The sequence below is a fragment of the Eulemur rufifrons genome, chromosome 7 (genome assembly GCF_041146395.1).
Source record: "Eulemur rufifrons isolate Redbay chromosome 7, OSU_ERuf_1, whole genome shotgun sequence".
NCBI classification, from domain to species: Eukaryota; Metazoa; Chordata; class Mammalia; order Primates; family Lemuridae; genus Eulemur; species Eulemur rufifrons.
The window spans coordinates 273104611-273130065 of NC_090989.1; the positions used below are offsets into that span (position 1 = coordinate 273104611).

The 25455-nt window shown below is 41.7% G+C and overlaps 1 protein-coding gene across 3 annotated transcripts in view; it reads right to left on the minus strand.

The window, feature by feature from the left end:
- CDK5RAP2 (CDK5 regulatory subunit associated protein 2) overlaps positions 1-25455 on the minus strand; it is a 178522-nt gene that overhangs the window by 151989 nt on the left and 1078 nt on the right. For 2 of the 3 annotated variants that reach the window (XM_069476724.1, XM_069476722.1), the window contains exons 2-3: positions 16447-16514; positions 12963-13030 (exon numbers count right to left, since the gene is read on the minus strand). In XM_069476724.1, the coding sequence (XP_069332825.1) occupies positions 12963-13030; positions 16447-16514 (136 nt within the window). Of the gene's footprint in view, positions 1-12962; positions 13031-16446; positions 16515-17394; positions 17447-25455 lie in introns of those variants that run through there. The other variant, XM_069476723.1, reaches the window with a different exon arrangement.

Consider the following 25455-nt stretch of genomic DNA (forward strand, 5'->3'; position numbering starts at 1 on the left):
TAAAAATAGAAAAAATTAGCCAGGTGTGGTGGCACACGCCTATAGTCTCAGCTACTTGGAAGGCTGAGGCAGGAAGATCGCTGGAGCCCAGGAGTCTGAGGCTGCGGCGAGCTACAATGATGCCACTGCATTCTAGCCAGGGCGACAGAGCAAGACCCTGTCTAAAAAAAAAAAAAAAAAAAAGACTACCCCCCCTAACATCGGAAATAAGGAAGGATATCTGCTCTCACAATTCCTATTCAACATTGTATTCAAAGTCCTGGACACTGCAATAAGGCAAGAAAAATAATAATAAAAGGCATTCACATAAGAAAGGAAGAAATAAAACCCAAGGAATTTACAAAAAGCTCCTAATACTCATGTGTAAGTTTAGCAAGATCAACATAAAAATATCAATCATATTTCAATATACTAGCAGTGAGCAACTGGAAACTGAAATATTTTTAAATACCACTTACAACAGCTCAAAAAATGAAATTTTCAAGTATAAATCTAATAAAACAGGCACTGTATGCTTAAAACTACAAATGCCAATGAAATCAAGAAGTTCTAAATAAGAGACTTACCAAACTCATGGACTGAAAGACTCAATATAATAAAGACGTCAATTCTCTGGAGTCATATTTTAGGGTGAAATTTCCTGAGCTCCTTCATATTTAACAAAATTCCAATAAAAATCCCAGCAGAATGTTTTGTGAATATAGACAAGCTGATTATAAAATTTATTTGGAATAGTAAAGGAACTAGATGAGTCAAAATAATTTTGATAAAGGAAGAATCCAATGAACAGAATACAGAATACAGAAATAGACTCACACAAGTATGGCCAACTGATTTTTGACATAAGTGCAAAGACAATTCAATGGAGAAAGGACAGTCTTCATTTTTCATAAATGGTGGGTTAGAACAATTGAATGTCAAAAAATTAACCTCAACCTAAACCTCAAACTTTAAAAAGTTTACTAAAATTAGATCATAGATCTAAATGTTAAATGTAAAACTATATAACTTTTAGAAAAACACATATGAGAAAACCTCTGGGATCTAGAGCTAAGCAAAGAGTTCTTAAGACATAATACCAAAGGCATGATCTATAAAAGAAAAAAAAATCAATAAATTGGACTTCATCAAAATTTAAACTTTGCTCTGAAAAACGTGGTGTTTAGAGAATGAAAGACAAACCAAACACTGGCAGAAAATATCTGTAAATTACATATCTGACATAGGCACTGTATCCAGAATACAAAAATAACTTTCAAAATTTAACTTTAGGAGAACCCAATTTTTCATTTTTTTTATTGCATTCTTTTTCATTTCAAAAAAAAATTTATGGGTACAAGTGTTTTCTGTTACATGGATGCATTGTTTCATGCTGAAGGCAGGGTTTTCAGTGTACCCACCACCAGAATTTTGTACCTTGTGCCCAATAGGTAGATTTTTATCCCTCGTCCACCTCCTATCCTCCCCCCTTCTTAGAAACCAATTTTTCTTAAAAAAGAAAAAAGGCAAAGGATTCAAACAGAAACTCATGGATTGAAAGACTCAATAAAGATGTCAATTCTCTGGAATCACATTTTGTGACAGCAACATCACAGAAGATATACAGATAGATGGCAAATAAGCATAAGAAAAGATCTTCAACGTCTTCAGCCATTAGGGAAATGCAAATTAAAACTACAATGACATAGCACTACACACCTATTCGAATGGCTAGATTTTTCTTTAAAAATTAACAATACCAAATGCTGATGAGGATATCGAGCACGCAGAATTCTCATACTCTGCTGATGAAAATGCAAAATGGCACAGACACTCTAGATAGTGGTTTAGCAGTTTCTTGCAAAAAGCCTATACTCAACATATGACTCAACAATTCCACTCCTAGGTGTTTATCCTAGAGAAATGAAAATCTATGTTCACACAAAAACCTGTACACAAATGTTTATTACAGCTTTATTAATAATCACCAAAGCCTGGAAAGAACCCAAAAGTCCTTCAAAGGGTGAATGGATAAACAGAGTAACACCTATGATGGAACAGTGCTCAGCAACTGCTTTACACACAACATGAATGAATTTTAAGGACATTATGCTGAGGAAAAGAAGCCAGTCTCAAAAGATTACATACTGTATGATTCCATTTATATGACATTCTGGGAAAAGCAAAATTATAGGGATGGAAAACAGAGTAGTAATTGCCAGAGGTTTGGGGTGAAGAGAAGATTTGACCACGAAGAGGCAACATAAGGGAATTTTGTGGTGTTACGGAACTGTTCTATATTCTGATTGTAGTGATGGTTACATGAGCCTAGAACTATACACACACTAAAAAAACTATTATATAACCACATACATATCTTGATTCAAATAATCATTACAAGAGAGTATACATTTGTCAAAATTCATGCAACACTTGAAATTGGTGGATTTTATTTTATGTAAAATATATCTCAATAAAGTTGATTTTAAAAATAACTAAAATGGGCTGGGCACAGTGGCTCACATCTGTAATTCTAGCACTCTGGGAGGCCGAGGTGGGAGGATTGCTTGAGGTCAGGAGTTTGAGACCAGTCTGAGCAAGAACAAGACCCCGTCTCTACTAAAAATAAAAAAGTTAGCTGGCCTTCATGGCGTGTGCCTATAGTTCCAAATACTTGGGGGGCTAGGCAGGTGGATCACTTGAGCCCAGGTGTTTGAAGTTGCAGTGAGCAACAATGATGCCACTACACTCTACCCAGGGCAACAGAGCAAGACTCCATCTCAAAAAAAATAAATAATAATTAACTAAAATGAAATATAGCAAAATATGAATAGCTATACCTGGATGCTAGTACATTCCTACATATATACATTGATTGGGTATTTTTTCAGCATTTTTAAAAATAATTTTAAATAGCATATAGCATTCTTTTTATTTCGATAAAGGGTTACAAGTGTTTTTTGTTACACGGATGAACTGTATAATGCTGAAGTAAGGGTTTTCTGCACCCGTCACCAGAATAGCGTACACTGTACCCCATAGGTAGATTTTCATCCCTCACCTCCTTCCCACCCTCTCCCCTTCTTAGTTTAATATCCATTACACCATCTTTTAATAAATATAGCTTTATGACTGGAAAAAAGGAAATAATAAGTATATTCTACATTAAGTACATTTTCAAACTGTCTACCCTTGGCCTTGTTGTTAACACTTAAGTTTTCAATTTCGTGGCTAACAAGAACAGCACAAGAAACAATTGGTAGGTTCGTTAAAGCCTCTTTTTAAATGTTTTAAGGAAACAGTACATAAAACATTCATTCAAACAAAAAAGTCTACCCGCCAGATGCTTCCTATAAAGAGAAACCTTATTCTATTACTCAGCTACCAATAAAATATTTATGGAGGTCGCTTAGAATGCCCACATTGCACACAATGTTAAAATTCTTAGTAAACACTTGAAAGAATATTTATCCTATTTATAGGTAAAGAAATTTGTTTAAAAATATGAGGAAGGCAAATACGCCTTCAGAAGGTCATGGGAAACGCCAGACAGGCCCAAATAAATAAAATGAAATACAAGCACCACCTTTCCACAACGGCCAGTCCAGTTCTCTGCTTATTATCACTGCCCTCAGAAAGTTTTCTGTGATTGTCCCCACCAGGCTGGACTGGGGACTCTTCTGCATGTTTGCACTCACTGTCTACTTTCTTTATCGTAGCAATGGTGACATTGCCCTATAGCAGGTGGCTGCCTGCCTTTCTACCCACGCCATCACTAACAGAGGGGGACCCATACCTAACCTGTGCATTCTAGTCTGAAACACAAGAGACAGTTTTCATTAGTCATACTCAATAGCTAACGGTTGGCTGGATAGAGGGACAGATATATTTAAGAATTTCTTGAAGGCAGCGAGATGTAACAAGAGCCCCACAGGCTTCAGAGTCAGACAGATCTGGTACACATCACTCCTCTGCTTAAAGCCTCCATTGTTTTTTTTTCCATCACTCTTAGACTAAAACTCCCTGCCACGGCCACAAAGTGCTGTATGACCTGGCTCCTGCCCGCCTCTCCAGCCCCATCAGGTATCATTTTCTTCCCTGTCCACAATGTTCCAGCCTCACTGGCCTCCTTTCTGATCCTCAAATAAGCCAAGCGCTTGTCTGCCTGCAAAGCTCTTCCTGCAGCACCTGCCAGGGTGGCTCCCTCTCATCCCTTCCTTCTCGGCTCAAATGTCACCACCTCAGAGAGGCCCTTCCTCACTCCCAGATTTAACGGGGACCCGTCTCTACCGCCCCCAACCAAGTCACTCCCTAACACACAGCTCTTATTTTCTTGCTAAAATTTTTCATAATCTTCATCCCATCTATTTACATGTTTACTATGTATTATCATGTTTATTATATGAACACAATTCACTTAATCTTTCCTGGCTGTTTCCTCCCAGGTTTTAGCATGCAATAGCTAGAACAGAGCAGATGCTCTACCAACATTTATTAAATGAATGAATAAATGAATAAACACAGTTCAGACTACCATACTAGCTGTATGATCTTATTTAACTTTTTCTGTGTGCCTCAGCTCTTTTATTTATAAAAATGGGATTATAATATCTATGTCATAGAGCTACTATAAGGATTAAAAGAAATTAATTAGAATGTTTAGTATGGTGTATAGTATATCATAAGAATTTAAAACGTATTGATGTTTTTCTCATGTGTACTTTTCCCTTTATGAGAAACAAAAAAAACTTGAAGTGGAAAAACAGAAAATAGCTTACAATACAGAAGGAATAAATACCTCAAAATGTAAAACCTACCAAATATAACTTAGAAACTTAATGCCCAGAAGTAAGCTAATGCAAGGGCTGTATTTGTCACAGTCCAGCCCTGGGAACCCAAGTGGCATTACAGAACTGCAGCCATCTCAGATGGGAAACACCCCAACATGATTACAGGGTGGTGCTTTCTGAAACTGGACAGGGGCCCCAGCTCAGCAGCAGGAAAGATTTTGTAGGAGCTGCTAGTCAGGCTCTGGCGTCCTCCTCCCCCAACTCCCTGTTAAAAGCCTTGCTTAGCCTAAAGTTCCATCTAAAAGAGAAGAAAAACAAACACTGACAACATAAAGAATAAGGGCAACTCCAACCAGCCCCACCTCATCTGAAATCTAAGCAAGGTGCCTAACTCTGGCTATCAGTTTCAATGGCTACTGAGAGCCTGGCCTCCAAAGATGAAGCTCCCCCTACAAGATCATCTTTCTACCAAGGCAGCAAGCGCTTAAGAACAAGGGCTCTGGGGTCAGCAGAAACAGACTGAATTCTCAGTGCTGCTACTTGTGAGTCGTGTGACCTTGGGGAAATTATTTAACATCTTTGAGCCACTGCTGGCTCATCTCTAAAATAAGGATAAAATCAATTACTTCACACGGGAGCTGGGACAACTAAATGAGCTAAAGCACCTGGCAGAGCGTGGCACTTAGCAAGCAGTAAACACAGATAGCTTTAAAAAGGAATCCATTTCTCACTCAAGCCCTCAATAAGCAGATCTTTGGGCCACCATCAATTTTTTATCCTCTTTGAAAAGACAAAAACTGTTAGACCTCACCTAAACACAACAAAGATCATGATTTCTTGCTGCCCAAAGTTCATCTCTAGTAAACATGTAAGATAATTCTGCCAACAGCAGCTAAGTGAAGTAATAAAATGAGGAGGACACTTTGGAATTCGTTTCTGATGCCAAAACTCTCCCTGGTGTCTTCCAATCATCAAGAAAACTGTTACTAGGCAAGTATCTATTTATTAATAAACAATACTAGAGCAGTAACAGAATTTTAAAACTGAACCCCAAACAGCACTTGGAATATGACTACTAATGAAATCAACTCTTCATATTTCCTTCAGCCTTTGCTCATGAATATGTTTTTTGTAGAATTATAACATAAGTAAATTTGTATATTCCATTGCTTTTGCTTAATATATCTTAAGTATTTTCCATGTTGTTGTGGAATTACACATAATTAGCGGTTTAAATGACTGTACACAATTCCACTGAATTGATTCAAAGTCAATCATTTAACCATTTCTCTACTGTGCATTTATGGATTTGGTGTGCTTTAGTGGAACGTATACAGACAGGCTTTACAATCAGAAAGACCAGGTTTGAACTTGGTCTTCTTTTAGTTTCTCAATCACACCAACCTCAATGGCAAGTCATTTAATCTCTCCAACCTCAGCATCCTCATCTGTGAAATACAATCAACACAAGCTTGTTGCAAGAAGTCAAAGAGATAAAAGATAACAAATATAAAATAGAATTTCCCTTCTTTCCAATTTTTCACAATTATACACAATGTGGCAACAAACACCTCTGTGAACACAGCTTTTGCCTTTTCTACTGGGTGGTTTCCTTAGGTTAAATTTCCCCAAAATGGATTATTGGGCTCAAGAGTAATTTTATTTTTAATGACTATCACAATCTTTCCAAATGGCCTTCAAAAAGATTGTAAAAATTTACAATGCCCAGCCCACCATCTGGCCAGGTTTTTGGAGGGCATGGCCAGGACGTGCAGAGGTACGGGAACTCAGAGTGTTCAATCCAGTAGACCGTCCTGCTGCACAGATGAATCCTGTACTTAACACATCCCCACCAGCCATAAGCCCAACTTGACTCCAAATGCTCAACTCTGCAAAGGCCCTTGGTGCCGTCAGGCCGTATGTTGTGCAGAGAGCTACACAGAGAGGGGCTGTGACACTCACTCTGCCAGCTACAGACGTGGTCCTCAACTACTTCCACTGAGCTGCACCCCACCCGGTTCTTGCTCTCCTGCCTCGTTCTAAGCTCACCCTTGTCCCCCCATCTTAGCCTCACCTTCCCCTCACCACCGCTTATTCTCTTGAGACTCTGGCCGTGCACGCCCCCACCCGCATCACGATCGGTCTCCCTCTTGGTACGCCACCGTCTCCAGCCACTTTATTAACAAAAACCCCAGCAGCTGCCCTGTTCACGGTGCTGTCCCATTTGCCTGGTAGACCAGGCACTGTCCTAGCATGTTATTTAATCCCCACAAGCCCATGAGATAAATATTATTTTTCCCATTTTACAGACAAAGCAATCAAAACTTAGAGGGTTAGTATCTCACACAAGGTTACACATTCATTCAAGCAACAAATATTTATTAAATGCCTACCATCTTATTAAGTTCAGAGTTGGGCACTACACACAGAGAAGACACATGTTAAGCGGGTACAAAAATAAAGACATAATCTCGGTCCTAAGATTAATGGCAGGAAAGACAAGGTGCTGAGCACTTGGTAGAAGAAAATAATGAATTGGGGAAGGGAGTTGGGGACAGCCTCTCCAGCAAGGTCACATTAAAGCTGAGGCATAAAGGTCCAGGGGCCTGCCATTCAACGAAAGGGAGAAAGGGTGTCCAGCCAGAGGACAAAGCATGCACGAAGGCCCTGACACAAGGACAAGCTGGGTGTGGCTGAGGAAGAACAGCCTGTATGGCCAGAGTGCAGCATACAAGAAGACGAGAACATGCTGGGGCTGGAGAGACAGGGAGCTACAGATCACACAGGGCAGGATCTCATGGGCCATGGCAAGGTTAGGATTTTACTCCAAGGTCAAAGGAACCTCACAAAAGGATCAGCAGAAACTGAACATTGCTGGGGCAGAACCCAAGGGCAGTGGCTGTAGTAGACAGAATCTTCAGATTAGAGCAGATACAGCATTTATTGAGTACCCACTATGCACCAGGCAGCATAGATGCTTTCCACACCATAGCTCATAAAATCCTCATAACAACACTGAATGAAAGACAGTATTAGCCCCACTTTACACATGAGGTTCTGGAAGCAAACTATTCAAGGCTATAGGTCAGTAGGTGGCAGAGACAGACCTAAAACCCAGTCTTCGTCATTCTAGAGTCCGTGTCATATCCACACATCATGGTGCTTTGGAAAGCTTTGGGGTCATACAATTGGGGCAGGGCTAGAGAGAGAGCTATGCTCTGGTAATAGGTTAACTCACAATACAGATATTACAGAGCAAATTTAAAGATGCAAATGTAGCAAAACTACAGATAAAACACTCAAACTTGACCAACTGCCTCAGCTGAGACCATGAATTTTCAACAAATAGACATAAAGGCCTCAGTACAAGAAGGCCAGCATCTCAGGGCAGGTGGGTGTGAGACAAGAGCAGCAAAGGACAGGGATGAAGACAGACCTGGGTGTGGCCAGCATACAGGTAACTGTTTCAGCCACACCTAAGTGTTTTCCCAATTCCTTAGAAAGAAAGGCACTAGAAATAACAAATCCCACTCCATAATATCTATTGTTTGCTGCATATACATTATAGTTAAAACTTCTGCCATCCAGAAAGCTCGTTTCTAGGAATTTACCCTAAAAAAAATCACATAACTATAAAACATATGCACAAAGACAGTCATCACAGCTTTGTAAAAGTAAGAAATTAGAAACAAGTTGAAATGTCCCATTGTAAGAGATTATGTGAATTGTGGCTCAATTTATCCCTTTTAATTATTAAATATTACACAGCCATTAAATAATGCCATCCATCAGTATTAACGGAGATAGAAAGCTACCACGTCATTCCCTGTTGAAAGCCAGAGTTAAACTCTTCCACACATTGATAAAGATTGCTACCTGGACTGGATATGCTGTCCCAGATTCTGAGTCTTGCCCACTGAAGGAGCTCAGGGAACTTCACCCCACAGTATGACTCTTGGGTATAAAGAGTATTTTGAATTAAAGGCCCTTAGAGATCAACAGGTTGCAAGGGGCTTTCCCACTATCTACGTAAAACCAGAGGGACCCATCAAAAAGAACAACTGCCTTTCCTTCCCCTCCAAGTTATCTCAATATATTGCAGGAAAAAGATCAAGAACGCAACCAGATCTGGCCCAACCCATTTCAAAGATAATACCGGTCTCTAGGTTAATTTAATTTCCAAAGAGAATCATTCACAAATTAATCTGTTTTTCTCCCATCCATTCATTCTCCCAAATATCTATTCATCCTCCCTAGTAACCATTTATTGCCCCTAAACAGAATTACCTACATTCCTCATCTCCTCCTCCCCTCTAAAATGAGAGTATATAAACTTCTATACCCCATTGAGATATCGGGTAATCATTCTGTGATTCTCCCCATGCCCAGGGTAAATAAATCTTTTTCTCTTATTAATCTGCCTTATTGTGAGTTCATCTTTCAGTGAACCTTCCAGGGGAAGGGGAAGTTTCCCCTGACCCCCACACCACTCACCCAAAAAGTTTTTTTAAAGGGAGAGAGAGAGAGATTGTAGTGTCCAGAACAGGTCCCAGCAGGTAAGCACTGGCCTTCACAAACCCTGCCTCAGCCAGGCCTCCTCCATCCGTCTGTCTGGGAAGTGCCCTACTACACTGCCTTCTGGAAAGGACCAGTAAGTCAGGCTCCCACTGAAGACCAAGTTGATTTATCACCTTCCTACCATAAGCCTACCATACAGGTGATTATGCCCTCAGCTAACGAGGATATTAGACAATGGATTACCAGTTTAAAGAAGGCATGTGGTTTACACATTTCCGAGTGAGTACTTGCACAAAACAGTAGAATGTAGTTGAAAAGGACTTCTTATGCCAGAAGACCTGGGTTCAAAGCCTAAGTAAGTCCCTATCCCTCTAAGGGCTTCAGAGTCCCCATGTGTCAAATGGAGGGACTGGATGAGATGATTCCTGGAGCTCCTCCAGCTCGGAAATTCTGACCCTCTTCCAAACACCTCTTTACTCCATGTCCTTAGCTCCGGCATTCCTCCCTCCAGGCCCACAACACCACAGGAGCCTTTTAACTCACCCCCTTGCCACCAGCCTTGCTCCCCTCCAAACTCTTCTTCTCAGTCACCAGCCCGGGTAAATCTTTTGAAAGCACAATTCAGGTCATTTCCCTCCATAAATTAAAACCTATCACTGGTTCCCTTTCATCTTCGGGACAAAATTAAAACAAAGCAGTGTAACATTCAAGTACCTGCAGGATCTGACCCCTACCTGCTTCCATGGCCCCACTTCTCTCATCCTCCCTCATACAGCCTCCTTCTAGCCAAAGGGAGCTTACAGTTCCCTGAATCCATCACGCCCTGCCATGCCTCTCTGTACATTCGCACACTGAGTCCTTGCACCTGGGATGTTCTCCCAGCCCTCTCCAGTTGGCCAATCCCTATTTGTCCCTGATGACCCAACTCAGGCAACACCTCCTCCAGGGAGGCTTCCCTGAATCCCGCAGGCGGTTCAGAGCCCCTCTTCTGTGGCTCCACAGCACCCTGTGCTTATCTCTACCACTGCAGTTTTCCTACCCATCTTCCCCACTAGAGTCTGAGCCTCCTGACAGGGAGACTTACCTTGTCTTAATCCACTGCAAATTCTCAATACTCTGGCAGAGTGTCTGGCACAGGGGCATATATTTGAAAATGTTTATTGAACAGATGAACTCCGAGCAAAACCAGAAGGGGGCATATGTCTTGCTAGTTCCCGGCTAAATGCATCTGCTGATGGTTACATGTCATCTGAGACTAGAATAAGAGGAATCATGAGTTTCCTCATTAAATCAAGAGTATTCCAGCCCCTTCCTTAATATGCATGCTGATTCTAAAATTAGTTTCGATGCCAAGAGCATTTCCTGTAAGCATCCCACAGAAGGTTCAGACTACCACTGCACAGAGATCATGCATTTAGTAGCTCAGGCCAAATGAAAAATTTCAGTGACTTATAAAGACCTGAGAGGGAGACACTGAGAACAGTCTGGCCGTTTCAATTTCAGCTGCAGAATTTGCTCTTGAAAATGCTACAATAAAAAATATTAATGCCATAAAAACCTAACAGCAGCCAAAGGACCACAGTCATAAAGAAAAAACATAAATCCTAAAACACATTGGTATAGAAGGCTCTCCCTCACCTTCAAGGAAAACAGGATTTAGGTCATCAAGAAAATGTCTGAGAAAGGGAAACTTGAACCACATGGAAGAGCAGAAAAAATAACAAGTGTAACAATAAGAAGGAGAAATAGCTGACACATAGAATGTACTCTGTGCTAGGCACATGTGCTTCACATATATTCACCCATTCACTCCTCCTAACAGCCCTAAGAAGTAGGTACTATTACAATATCATGCCCATTTTAAGGTTGAGAAAAACACAGAGAGGTTAAGTGACCGGCCCAAGGTCACCCGGCGGAAGTGGACAAACAGGCAGTCTGGCCCCAGAAGCCGTGGTCCTTCGGCAGCACAGACTGCCTCTGAGAGCAGCTTTGCCATATCACATCCCTGGGCCTCAGTTTCTCCCACATATAATAAAGAGAGTTGGATTCCATTCTAGGATTCCTTCCAGTTCTGTAGGCAAACGATGTGAAACCAAAATTCTAAGTTTCTGTGAAATTTTCTCATCTAGAAATAAAATTTAAAACTGCGCCCTTCAAAAATGAAATAACTCCCTATCTTGTAGAGTCACTTTATTATCAAAGTAACGTATACAAAAAGCTCACCACTTAAAGTGCCCAGCTCAGAGCCAGAGCTCAATAAACAGCAGCGATTATTACTCTTATGATAAAATGGGAACAACCATTTAATAGTAGAGCATATTTTAATTATACACGATGTAGAATAATCAAATCTCATTCGTTTGAGGCCCCAGACCCCACAGCATAGATCGAGTTGTACAGCTCAAATTATAACAACTCAAAGCTCAGAAATTACTTGTTTCCATTAGAGATCTGACAAGTCATTTCTTCAATTGGTCACTGGTGGTTTGCAGATAACTATTAGCAGTAATGAGTATTCTAAATTAAATCCAGAGACAGCACTGCTCTGTTCTGTAAAGACAACTGGGCAGAGAGGAACATAATTGTGGAAGGTCCTTCTCTCTGTGTCCTCCATCTTCTCTCTGATAAATATCTCCTGCGTCTTGCATAGTATGGATTTCATCTGCTTACAAATGAAGAAGGGTCTAATTCTTCCCAAGATAAATGAGAGCACTGAACAGGTAACTTGTTAAAGAGAATTGGAATTGGGAAAATAACTTATTTTTCTGTTACTTGACAACAAACCCCCTTCGCTAACAAATGAAAGACAATGCTGGAAGACATTAAGCATTAAAGCCAAATTTATCACCAAGCAATCCATTCTCAGGCAATTACTATACAGTACTGGGTACAGGCTGCTCGCATTTCATTCAACAGCAACAAAGATAAAGTCTATAAAATGCAAGGGGAGGCACAATGCAGGAGAAAGAATAGCCTTGAAATCATTAAAAACCTGGATTCAAATCCCAGCTCTGACACATATTATATGACCATAAACAAGTGTCTCCTAGTCTTAAGATTCCTTATCTGTAAAATGGGTACAATACAAAACATCTGACGAGTTGTAGCAGGATTAAATAGGGCCCATAAATAATGTGCCTTACATGAGTGGTCCCCAACCTTTTTGGGCACCAGAGACCATTTTCATGGAAGACAATTGTTCCATGGATGGGGGACAGGAGGGATGGTTTCGGGATGATTTAAGCACATTACATTTATTGTGCACTTTATTTCTATTATTATTACATTGTAATATATAATGAAATAATTATACAACTCACCATAGGTTGGGGACCCCTGCTAATAGTAAGGCCCTTGACAAATGTTAGCTCTCCTCAACTGTGGAATATGATAACATCCTCACCTTCAGAACACCAGAAATATATTAATACCAAACTCCCCAAAGTTGAAAATTGCTGATCCTGTCAGAACCCATAGCTGGCCCTTGCATAAAAGGGCTGACTGCGTGAGTATGCTACAGTCCAACAGAGAAAGCCTACAAGACGTGGCCCGCCTCCTGCCTCTCGCATTATTCAGCTCAGACGGTTCTCAGGAAACACAGCTCTATCCTGGGCTGGCTGGACAGCGGCAGCAGACATGATTTGTTAAGGACAATAATTTGGTATCTCCACTTACATTTTCAAAGTCCTTCATGTTCCGTGCTCTGGTGGGAGACACCATTTCTTCTGACACATCTGGGAGCACTATAAAAAGGTAAAATAGACATAGGAAAACATCATGGCATGCAAAAATGACCAGCATTCCTATTAAGGAATAGAGCCCAGAGAAGAAAAAACATGAACAGCTTCCATAGTATAACCCGTGGCACTTGCTATCTGTTGTGATTTACTGACTTCAGCCCAGGGAAAGCTCTAAACCATTATATTTCCAATATTTACAGATTACTTAAAGTAACCCCAATGTACGATGCATGTGTCAAAATATGAACACAGAAAATGCATCAGGCATTTGGCAAAGCAAACTGTCCTAATATGTACTTCTTTATTTCATAAAATTATTTTGTTGAACAGGATATCATCTTCACCTGTCAATAATTAAAACGAAGCACGTGTAACTGATTTGACAGCAGAGATGGGCAAACTTTTTCTTAAAACACCAGACAATAAATATTTCAGGCTTTGTGGGCCATACTCAAAGCCTAAACTCTGTCACAACTACTCAAATCCTGTCATAGCACAAAAACAGCCACAATTCATAAACAAATAAAGGGGCTGTATTCCAATAAAAGTTTATTTTCAAAAGCAGGCGATGGGCCGGAAACTGCTGACCTCTGCTTTACAGTGAATAAAGACTTTGCTAATAACCAAATTTCTCCACAGCTTCTTTAATTCAACACACATTTACTACATACTCACTCTGTGCCAAGCACCATCCTATGTGCTGGGGAAACAACAGTGAAGAGACACTGATCTTGTACCCAAGAGGTTCCCAATCAAGCGGGCAAGACAGAGAGGTAAACAAACTGTTCCATGCTGTGCAAAGTCCTTGGCACTTTGTAGGTGCTGAGCAATTGTGTGTTAAGTAAGTGAACGAATTCATTCTTCCAACAAATATGTATTGAGAGCCTGCCTTCTGCTGGGTCCCTCTCTAGATGTGGCTACATCAGGAAACAAAACAAACCAATGGGCCAGGCATGGTGGCTCATACCTGTAATCCCAGCACTTTGGGAGGCCAAGGCAGGAGCACTGCTTCAGGCCAAGAGTTCAAGACCAGCCTGAGCAACATAGCAAGACCCTACCTCTTCAAAAAAAATTTTTTTTTAATTTTTTAAAAAATTAGCCAGCTGTGGTGGTGCACACCTATAGTTCCAACTACTTGGGAGGCTGAGGCAGGAGGATCACTTTAGCCCAGGAGTTCAAGGCTGCAGTGAGCTATGACCAAACCACTGCACTCTAGCCCGGGTGACAGAGCAAGACCCCATCTCTAAAAACAAAAAAAGCCACAATGGAGCTGATATTCTAGAGGGAGAAACCGGCAATAAACAAAATAATCGGGCAACTGCATAATAATAAAAGGTGATAAATGCTAGGCGGGTAGGGAACGGGGATAAAGTGGATAAGGACAGGGAATATCAGGGGTGGGGTAAGGATTGCAATTTTGAGGCAGGTCTCACTGAGAAGCGACATCTAGGCAGACTTGAAGAGAAGGAGCCAGTTACCTGGGGGAAGAACACTCCAGGCACAGGGAGAAGCCTGAGATGGGAGCATGCCTAGTGGACCTGCAGAACCGTCAAGAGGCCAGTGGGCTGGAGAGCAATAAACAAGGGGGACAGTAGGTAAGAAAGGTGTTGGGGGATAGACTGCGTATGGTCCTGCAGGCTCATCTAAGGACTCTGAGGAGCCGCTGCAAGAGCGTGAGCTAAGGAGTAACATGATCAGACTCACGTTTCTGAAGGCTCCCTCTGGCTGCCTTGCTGAGAACAGACTGTAAGGGGCTTAGGAAAGAAACAAGGAGAACAGTTGGGAGAATACTGGGATAATCCAGGCCAGAGATCACCATGGTTTGGACCAGAATGGTAGGATTATAAGTGGGTGAAAAATGGTCTGATTCTGGATATTTTGAAAGTAGACAAAAGTAATAAACTAATGAGATGAAATGAAGTGAAATATATAATGTTTAGAGAGGAAAGTGTACCTAAGTCACCCTGGGGGGAGCCAAAAAAGGAGGGTGAGCTTTGAGCTGAGGCAGCCACCAGCTGGTGAGAGGGACAAAAGGAGGGAGAAACAGCCCAGGCAAAGGCCGGCGTGGGCCTGGTGTTCAGAAACAACTGGGCAGAAAAGAGGCCACGAGAGTGGGTGGGGCAGACTACGAGGAGCCCTGTGTGCAAACTAAGGGCACACAGGCTTGTTTTCCTGTCCCTCAAACAGGCCATGCTCCGCTGTCTGTGTCTGGGATGCTCATCCCCGCCCCCTTCCCTGCCTAGGTCCTACTCACTCTTCAAGTCTCTGCTCCAGTAGCAGTTTCTGGGGAAACTCTCGCCTGGCCCACCTGCACACCAGGGTAGATCTCCCGCTAATCCCCTCTCACAGCACCTTGTAAGTTTTCACTCCAGACACTGACTATATATATGATTCATCAGAATTTTTTGTTTAATTGTCTGTCCTCTCACCTTGATGGTAACACGTTTGAGATTGAATCCCCGCGTCTAGCCCAGAGTCTGGCATGAGGCAGATGAACACTGCTGGCTGAATTAAGGAGCAGGCCTATCAATTTTCTGCTTCTAACTGCCTATAGGCAGGAGAGTAGAAATCAGGCTTGTTGCATTTTTTATTTAAAGAAAAAGTTAACAGGTGCCTAAGGAAAACTGAGGGTGGCCTGTAAGTTAAGGTATTCTCGAGAAATAAGCCTTGAAACACTTAGCCTGCCTGCTGCAAAAACGACTTCCTTTTGCATGTATCTCATCACTTCAGAGAAGTCAAAATATCTCTAAGATATTTCAACAAGGCAAATTATTAGCACTACCCACAGAGATACTTATGATAGCATTCATTTTTCTCAGAAATGTAAATTATGAAGAATGTTTAGCAAGACCCAAACTGCAAAGTCTCCTCATAATCCAGTTTAAACACAATATGCTGCTTACTTATTCGGCGCCGTCCCCTGTGGTCTAACCAGCTATTTGTCTCCAAAGGGCAGGCCCGTGTAGGAATGCTGGGCCTCAGCTGGCAAACAGGACCCAGCAGCCTGCCAGCAAGGCCTTGGCACACCCAGTCCAGACGGCAGCTCTCCTGGGCCTGCAGCCACTCGGCCGTGCAGATCAACAGAACCCCCGTGCCTGGTCCAGTCACCAATTCAATGTCCAGCCTCCACGCAGTCCTTCAGTTCAGCAAACACTATCTGAATCCCTATCGGCTTGGTAGCAAGAAATAAAACTCATGACGTATGGCCTACAGGACATCAATTCCTCTAGTGTTTATGACAGGAGATGGAGAACAAATCAATACGTACAAAAAATACTGAGCACCTACTATGTGTCAGGCTAGGGCAGGCTCTGGGCCCCAGAGATATGAAAGCCCAGTCTCCAGCCTTATGGAGCTCACCATCTAGTGTCTACGTCCCTTGTTCTTACTCAAGAGAACACCCGGCTTTGTGTACTCACCACTGTTTCTCAAACCAGCATTGGGGTTGACGCCATCCAGGTCATCTGGTACATTGGGAACAAGGTCACTAGGAGAGAACACATAGGACAAGAGATGAGCTAGTATTTGAACAGAGACTGCTGAGAGTGCCAGGACTGCACACGATGATCATCAGCCCATAGCCAGGAGGGACGACACAAAGCTGAGCTACCTCAGAGGCATGAAATGTAGAGGTTAAGAACTGAGGCTGTGGGGCTGAGCTCTGGCTTTAGAAATGAGTGCCAGCTTGAACACTTGCTGGCTGACTGACCTTCAGCAAGGTCATTCATTTATTTGTTCATACATCAAATGTCTGGTGCCAAATATGTGCCAGGTACACAGGCCCTGTGCAAGTACAAGCTGCTTCTGTTTCTGAGTCTCATTTTCTTAATCTGTTACATGGAGATACCACTCTACCCATAAAAATTAAATTAGTTCACGTATAGAAACACTTAGCACATAGTAAGTGCTCAACAAATGGTACCTAGTACTGTTTTATCATTATTATCATGATTACTATTACCACTAATATGCCTATCACAACTTCTGGGATTCAAGTACCAATTCAGATGCTTTAAGAATGTCAAACAAAAATGCAAAATTCACTAATCCAAGAAGCTGTACTGGTTGAATTATATAAATAGTTCAGTAAGAATCTGGAGACACTGACAGAAAACTAAACCATAATTGGAGGTATGGTTTGACACAAAAGACACTACCCTGGATTCTATTCTAAGCTCTGCCACGTACCTCTCCAACCCTCACTTCCTTCGACTGTAAAACGAGAATAGCAGCTATTTCATAGAGTAATTGGCAATTAAGCAAGATACGGCAAGGTACCTGGCATATAGTGTGTACTCCATAAATGGGAGCAAAATATCATCACCACCTTGAAATAAATACTGCTTTATAATTTATAAAAGATTTACCATCATTCGAACTGCCCAATTCCCTGAAGGTCCACATATTTTTCAAAGGAAGGCTCTGAGGCCCAATTTCAGCGTCCTAGCCAGGGTCACATGGCAGGTAAGTGGAGAACCAGGTCCAGAGTCCAGGCCTTTTATGCCTAAGCCCCATTCATGCTTCTCTGTCCATGTTGCAAACTAGAGTTGACAGAAGCTCAGCTTGACTTTTTGGCAGTTTGCTCTTTCCATGCCTCTAAATCCAAATTCATTCTGCTCCTGGGACAATTTTGCCTAATCACCAAACTTTGGAGTTGGAATGGACCTTCGAGATCAAGAACAAGCAAAACATTGGAAATATCATAAAATTCCAACATCAGGAAAATGATCATATAAAATATGTCTGTTACAAAAATAACTGAAAAAACTTATTAAACAAAGTATGTCCTCAATTATGAAAAGAATGCATACAGTATGTATACACTAACGTCACCTCAAATCCTTTTGTGAAGTAGGTAGGCTATAGACACATAAAAAGACAAAATAAATTAAAATATTAAAAATCATCATTTGTAGGGAAATGAGAGATGCTTTCCTCCTTTTTAACGTTCTATAATTCCCAATTTCCTCTAATAAGCATCACTAAAAGCACAAAGTCCATTTTCTAAATTTAATTTTAAATATTAAAATCAAGTTCAACCACCATCTTTTGCAGATGTGGGCCCAAGGCCCAAGGTCACACACACACACACACACACACACACCAGGTTATTGGCCAAGCTTAGCCTGAGTCTGGTCCTCCATTCTCAATCTGGGATTCTCTCCACCACAGCCATTAAATTAACTCCCACTGGCTGAAATAGCCCATCCATAACTCATGCCAAGATCAACCACGGCTGAAAACTACCTAGCAATCGATGCCAAAGATTTTGGACTTAGACAAGCTTCCAACAGTAAAGTACTGAAGTTTGAAAAATGACATGTGATGTCCCAAATCTTACCAAAACCACTATGTAACACAGAAATTCCTGCCTGCTTCCTGCCAAATTTCCACTCCTGCTTTCCTACCCTCGTTTAAAATGCTGTGAATCTCTGTCATCTGCACCCTCCAGTCAGTACCAATCACACCTCCAGCCCCAAGCAACTCCTCTTCCCATTCTGATCATTCACTCTTAGCCTTGTAACTAAGGTTGGGGCCTCATGGAGATCCACTAGAAATAAAAAACAATAATCAAAAGAAGAGGGCTCAGATATGATTTTATCACTGTAGAGATGGGAAGAATGAGACCTTGAAAGGGATAGGAACTTACTTGCTCAAAATCACAAAGGGTAAGTGGCAAAGCTGAGACCAAATTCCAGGTTCCCGTGCCCTTTCCACTTGCTCACCTGTGTCCGGGCTGCCCAAAAGCTCCTATACGAATGTGGCACGTGGTGGAGTGTCAGTTTCCTCACGTGCAAAGTAAAGGATAATCCTAAGGAACCTCCTCTGCACTGGGCACCCACGCAGCACAGAAGCCACGCTCAGGACAGGACAGGCGGCCTCCCATTTAACCTTCACCACAGCCCTTCTGTAGTTGGTGGTACTTTTTAAACGTTGCCCTTTTGTAAAATGAGGAAACAGAGATCAGGAAAAGTTAATAAAGCTAGAAACCCTAAGCTGGCTTGACTTCAAACCCCATGCTCTGAACCTCTACAACACCCTGGCGCCCTGAACGCCTTCCTCAAGGCGGGGATGGTGAGGACCTAATGAACAGAGGCAGAGGGGTCTCCAGCGCTCAGCACAGCCCAGCGCAGCCGCAGCCGCCACAGCTGCTGTTATTTGTTGAGTGAATGAATGCCCCTCCCCTGAGCTTCACCACCTCACTCTTCCAGCTTGCTCAATTGTCACTCAAGAGGAGCGATCTCTTTCTGTGCCTATATGCCAGCAACAATTGTCCATTACACCACAAGACCCAACAAGGACTAAGCATTTCATTGATAAAGTGTCATAGGAGCCATAGATGGGGCTGGACATCGCATTTAGAAAACAATTACATCAACAAGTGCATTTTTGCTTGTGTTTTAACAATTCCTTTTTCATTCTATGTTACTTATTCTTAGAGAAGAAATACATAAATACAAAAAGACAGATAAGCCTAAAGTTCTCCTCAGCTACTCCTCACTCCCATCTTGGTCCCCACATGAGAGGTCATCACCATTGTCAAAAAGACCTGCTCAAGACCAAGAGTTCAAGACCAGCCTGGGCAACACAGCGAGACCCCATCTCTACAAAAAATTTTTTAAAAATTAGCTAGGCATGGCGGCATGTGTCTGTAGTTCTAGCTACTTGGGAGGCTGAGGCAGGAGCACCACTTCAACCTAGGAGTTCAGGGCCACAGTGAGCTATGATCAGGCGGGCCACTGCACTCCAGGCTGGGCAACAGAGCAAGACCCTGCCTCTAAAAGGTAAAAAAAAAAAAAAAACAAACCTGTATCCTTCCAGACCTTTTTCTATGAATTCACATACATAGAAATGGTTTTAATTTTGTGGCCTAAAAATAAAGCAAATGCAATCAAACTGTATATATTATTCCACAACATTTTCCTCTACTATGTCCTAATGATGTTTTCTTGACAGTACAAACAGAACTGCCTCAATGTTTTTAACTCCTACAAAGCATTCTATAGCAGTTTTTCAAACTTTATTGACTATGATCTATAGAATATATTGCCCTTAATCCTTGAAATGTTTTCTATTCTGCTCTAGTTTTCTAAATCCTGGTTGCAACCTACTAAATTGACTTTCATGAGCTACCAATGTGACTTTCATAAGCCACAGACAGTCTGAAAGACACTTTTGAAAGGATATGTATTTACCCAATCCCCTATTGATGGTTAATTCAATTTGTTTCCAAGTTTTTCTTTTACAAACAATGTCATATAAATACTCTCATACAGGCCCCACTGTGCAAGTGCATGAGCGTTTCCCTAGGATAGATAAGAAGAAGTGGAACTGCTGGGTCAAAACAGATTCACGTTTTTTAAATGGGCAAAGGATTTGAACAGATATTACTCCAAAGAAAATACACAAACGGCTACAAAGCACATGAAAAGATAACACATCAGTAGTCATTAGAAAAATATAATCAATACCACAATGAGATACAACGTAACACCCCCAAGGATGGCTATAATCAAAAGGACAGACAATAAAAAGCATTGGTTAGGATACAGAGAAATTAGAACGCTCATACACTGCTAGTGGGAGTATAAAATGGTGCAGCCACCTTGGAAAACAGTTGGGCAGTTCTTCAAAATGTTAAACATATGTGATCCAGCAATTCCACCTCTAGTTATGTTAACAATATATGCCTAAGAGAAATGAAAACATGTCCACACAAAAACCTGCACATGAACAAATGTTCATAGCAATATTATTCATAATAGACAAAAAGTAGAAATGACCCAAATGCCCATCAACATGAATGAACAAACAAACTGTGGTGTATGTGTATAATGGAATATTACTTGGCCATAAACAGGAATGAATACTATCAAAAAATAATAATAACAAGTGTTGGTGAGAACATAGAGAAACTGGAACCTTGCACAATGTTGGCAGTAATGTAAAATGGTACAGCCACTATGGAAAACAGTATGGCAGTTCCTCAAAAAAATGAAAAATAGGGCCCAGCATGGTGGCTGACGCCTGTAATCCTAGCACTCTGGGAGGCCAGGGTGGGAGGATCACTTAAGGTCAGGAGTTCAAGACCAGCCTGAGCAAGATTGAGACCCCATCTCTACAAACAATAGAAAAACTAGCTGGGCATGGTGGTACGTGCCTATGGTCCCCGCTACTAGGGAGGCTGAGGCAGGAGGATCGCTTGAGCCCAGGAATTGGAGGTTGCAGAGAGCTATGATGATGCCAATATACTCTAGCCAGGGTGAAAGAACAAGACTGTCTCAAAAGAAAAAAAAAAGTAAAGAAAAAGAAAATTACCATTACCATGTGATACAGCAATTCTACTTCTGCGTATATGCCCAAAAGAATTGAAAGCATGGTTTTGAAGAGGTATTTCTATACCCATGTTCACAATTGCTAAAAATATGGAAACAGCCCAGTGTCCACTGCAAACTGCAGTATACACATACCATGAAATGTGATTCAGCCTTTAAAAGGAAGGAAATTCTGACACATGCTACAACATGGAAGAACTTGAGGACATTACACTAAGTGAAATAAGCCAATCACAAAAAGACAAATACTGTGATTCCACTTATATGAGGTCCTTAGGGTAGCCAAAATCAGAGAGACAGAAAGTCGAATGGCGGTTGCCAGGGCTTGGGAGAAGGGGGAATAGGCTGTTACTGTTTAATGGTGCAGAGTTTCTGTTTTACAAGATGAAAAGAGTTATGGAGATAAATGGTGCGACAGTTGCACAACATTACAAATGTATTTAATATGACTGAACCGTACACTTAAAAATGGTTAAGATGATAAATTTTATGCATATTTTACCAAAATAAAAAAATAATTTTTTTTAAAAAAAGGAACGCAGTACTGAGACATGTCACAACGTGGATGAACCGGACAGAAGACTACACATTGTAGGATCCCATTCACGTGAAATGCCCAGAGTGCGCCAATCTGCAGAGACAAACAGTAGACTGCAGTTGCCTGGGGCTGTGGTGGGGGCAGTGACTGCTCAGGGGCACAGGGTCTCTTCTCTGGATACTGAAAACGCTCCAAAATTAGATTATGTGATCGTTGCATAACTCTGTAAATACACTAATAACCATTACTTTAAATGGGTGAACTTTATGGCATGTAAATTATATATCAGTAAAGCTGTTAAAAAACACACACAGGCACGTTGTTAATGTTAATATAGATAATATCAAATTGTGTTCCAGAAAGATCGTACCAGTTGACACCCTGTGTGTGCACTTTTTCGCAGTGATTACAAAGCAGCATGAGACTACTAAATGTTAAGTCTATACTTAGATGGTATTTATCTTTTCAAACAGAGACTGAACAAAATCGATTTGTCAAGCCTCTATGTGTCAGACATGGTTCTAGATGGTAAAGATACAATGCAGAACGAACCAGACACGCTCCCTGCCCTCACTGAGCTTGCACTGGTGATGGGGCACACTGTCCCCAAACCTCACTGCCCCAGGGTACCCATCGAGGTCAGCCCTCCTACCAGCAAGCCTTCACCACAAATTTCATTCCACCATCCTCTTTCCCAGCCTTCTACAAAAAGTCCATGAAGGTACTCTTTGCCCAAGACAGTGCAAACGGTGTTTATAGGAAAACGTTTCTTTTTGGTCTGCTCCTAACTAGACAGCAAGCACTTAATGGCCTCGTGCTGGAGGAAATCATGGACGAACAAGCCTGGGCCAGGCCTCAGGAAGCTCACGGTCGGGGAGAGGCAGACTCCTAGGCATAAAGCAAAGGGCTGGACCCAGCATTGTAGGCGCAGAGGGCTCTGTCCAGGGCAGGAAGCATGGTGGTATAACAACAGTATAACAAACCCTGCCAACATTTAATGCACTCCCCAGGTGCCAGGCACTTAATTTGCACAATCTCACTTCATCCACACAGCCACCCAATAAAATAGATATTATCATTGAAGAGAAAGTGAAGCTCAGAAGGGTTAAATGAATCACTCAAAGCAACACATCTCATAACTGGCTGAACCAGGATTTATATCCACTCATCCTGACTACAAAGCCCAGGTTTTTTCATACCACTAGGCAGGACTTAATAAAGGGCCTTCATTTGGGCAAAGGCCCTGGGGTCAGAATCTGAGCCTCAATTCCTCAGGGCTGGAGCTGCGTGGGGTGCCTGCAGGTGATCAATCAGGTTTGGAGGGCATGAAATACACTACCTTCAACAAGTCTAAGGACAAACTGGACTCCAGGTTAGTCTTTAAAACTGGAGCTTGGAAATTATTATATCAAGCAGAAGTATGCTCAGAAGGTACTACTAATATACTAGAATAAAAAGGGGTGATATTACTCTAGGGATCTTTCTCTTCCATTGTGACCACCTAATGGAGAACCTGTCTCTCTCGGGATATTTCTGCCACTCCTTAAGGGCCAGTTCAAGTGCCAGGAGCTCTGTAAAATCTTTCCAGAATCCCCTCGGTCAGAATTGATTCAGAGAACAGCCAGGCTTTGGAGTCAGAGAGCCTGGATTTAAATCCCGACTCAGTCGCGTTGTTTGTGGGATCCCAGACCATTTGCTTCACCACTCTGAGCTTCAGAGTCCCCTGTAAAAAAGGAGACAATATCATCACCTCAAAGGATCATTGTTCATTCAGTGATTTAACAAATACTCACTGAGCCCCTACTGTGTGGCAGATACCAGGTTAGGAACTGGCGTTACAAAAGATGAACAAAATGCAATCCCTGCTCTCAAGTGGGTCACAGTGAGGGACAGGTAAGTTAACCGTCAACACCTGCAACGTCCAACGCCGGAGGCATCAGCCACATGCACTTATTAAGCACCTGAAATGTGGTTAGTCCTAATTGAGAAGTGCTCTAATTATAAATTAATACCAGATTTCAAAGACTTAGTAAGATAAAAAAGAATGTATAATACACATCAATAATTTTTTCTACTGATTAAGTTAGAATGATAATATATGGAAATATTAGGTTAAATAAAATACACTATTAATTTTACCTGTTTCTTTTTAATTTTTTTAAAGTGGCTACTAGAAAATTTTAAATTACATACATGGCTTACATTGTATTTCCACTGGACAATTTTATTGGTTAATAAAATACAGGAAGGTCAAGGACTGAGACAGGGTCAGTGATGAGTGGGGGTGGCTAGAAAAGTAGAGGGCCCAGGTGGGGATGGGGAAATGGCAGTGAAGGCTTCCTGGCAGGGACACCAAAATTGAGACCTGAAAAATAATAGGCATTAATAACACAAAAGAGACAAGGGAAGGCAAATCCAGTCAGCAGGAACAGAAAGTGCACAGCCCCGGCAGTGAGAAAGAACAAGGTAAGAGCATTCAGGACAGAGTTTGTTAACGTGGCTTAGGGAGGAGACAGGGTTGGGAGAGTAAGAAGGGATGAGATGAGAGAGGTAGCCAGGACCGGGTTATGAAGGACCCTGGAAGCCATATAAAAGAACTTCATCCTGGGGATGATAAACCAGGGAGGGTCTAAAGCAGGTGAGTAAGGGATTAGCTACCAGGAATGTATACAGTGCCTAATTCCTGCAACGGCAGGGAGAGGAGGGAAGGAAAAATACTTGCTGATCTGTTGAGTAGCTACTCTGGGTCAGACAATGAGTGGGCTTAACTCTTTTAGACTCATTTTAATCCTTACGCCAAACTGAGGCTTTATACCAACCCATTTTACAGATGATAGAAACTGAGTCTCAAAGAGGATGTATGGCTTACCCAAAGTCACAGAGTTGTTAAGTGGCAGAGCTGTGGTTGAAATCCAGGTAGGTCTGGGTCCCCAAAGCCCAAGTATTTGGCCAATAAGCACTGAAGTGAGAAGAGCTGAGAGAATAATGGACTTTATCTGAATGGCAATAGCAAACATTAAAAGTATAAAAAGCAGCAGACTGTGAAGATCAGATTTACATTTTAAAAAGAGTTTTCAAACTGTAGTATAAAGAACTATTAGAGGTGTGAAGAAGCCAGGACAATCCAAGTGAGAGGCCATACCCCAATATACTGGGGCAGTGGAAGAAAGATGGATAGAAAGGGGAATGATGACCATCACAGGATCCAATTAGGCAAGAACTGCAAAGGGTCTTGGTCTGTGCCTGATACATAGTAGGTTCTCAATAAACAGAATAACCTTTACTCCAAGTTTACCCAAGATAGGATCTGTTTATGCCTGCTGCCCAGGCATAAATATTAATTGTGCCTATTTCACTCTTAAAAGCATCCCACTTGGCACAATAAACACTATGGTCACCCTTTCAATTAGGGTATGCTGACTAAAAGCAGCAGCCTGTCCTTTGCAGAGCGGGATAAACATGGCAAGTTCTCATTCAGTTCTCTCTCTCCTTCTACCCACTCTCCAACCAGGAGCCCACGACAACCACAGGGGCCCAGTCATGGAGCAGTCTAG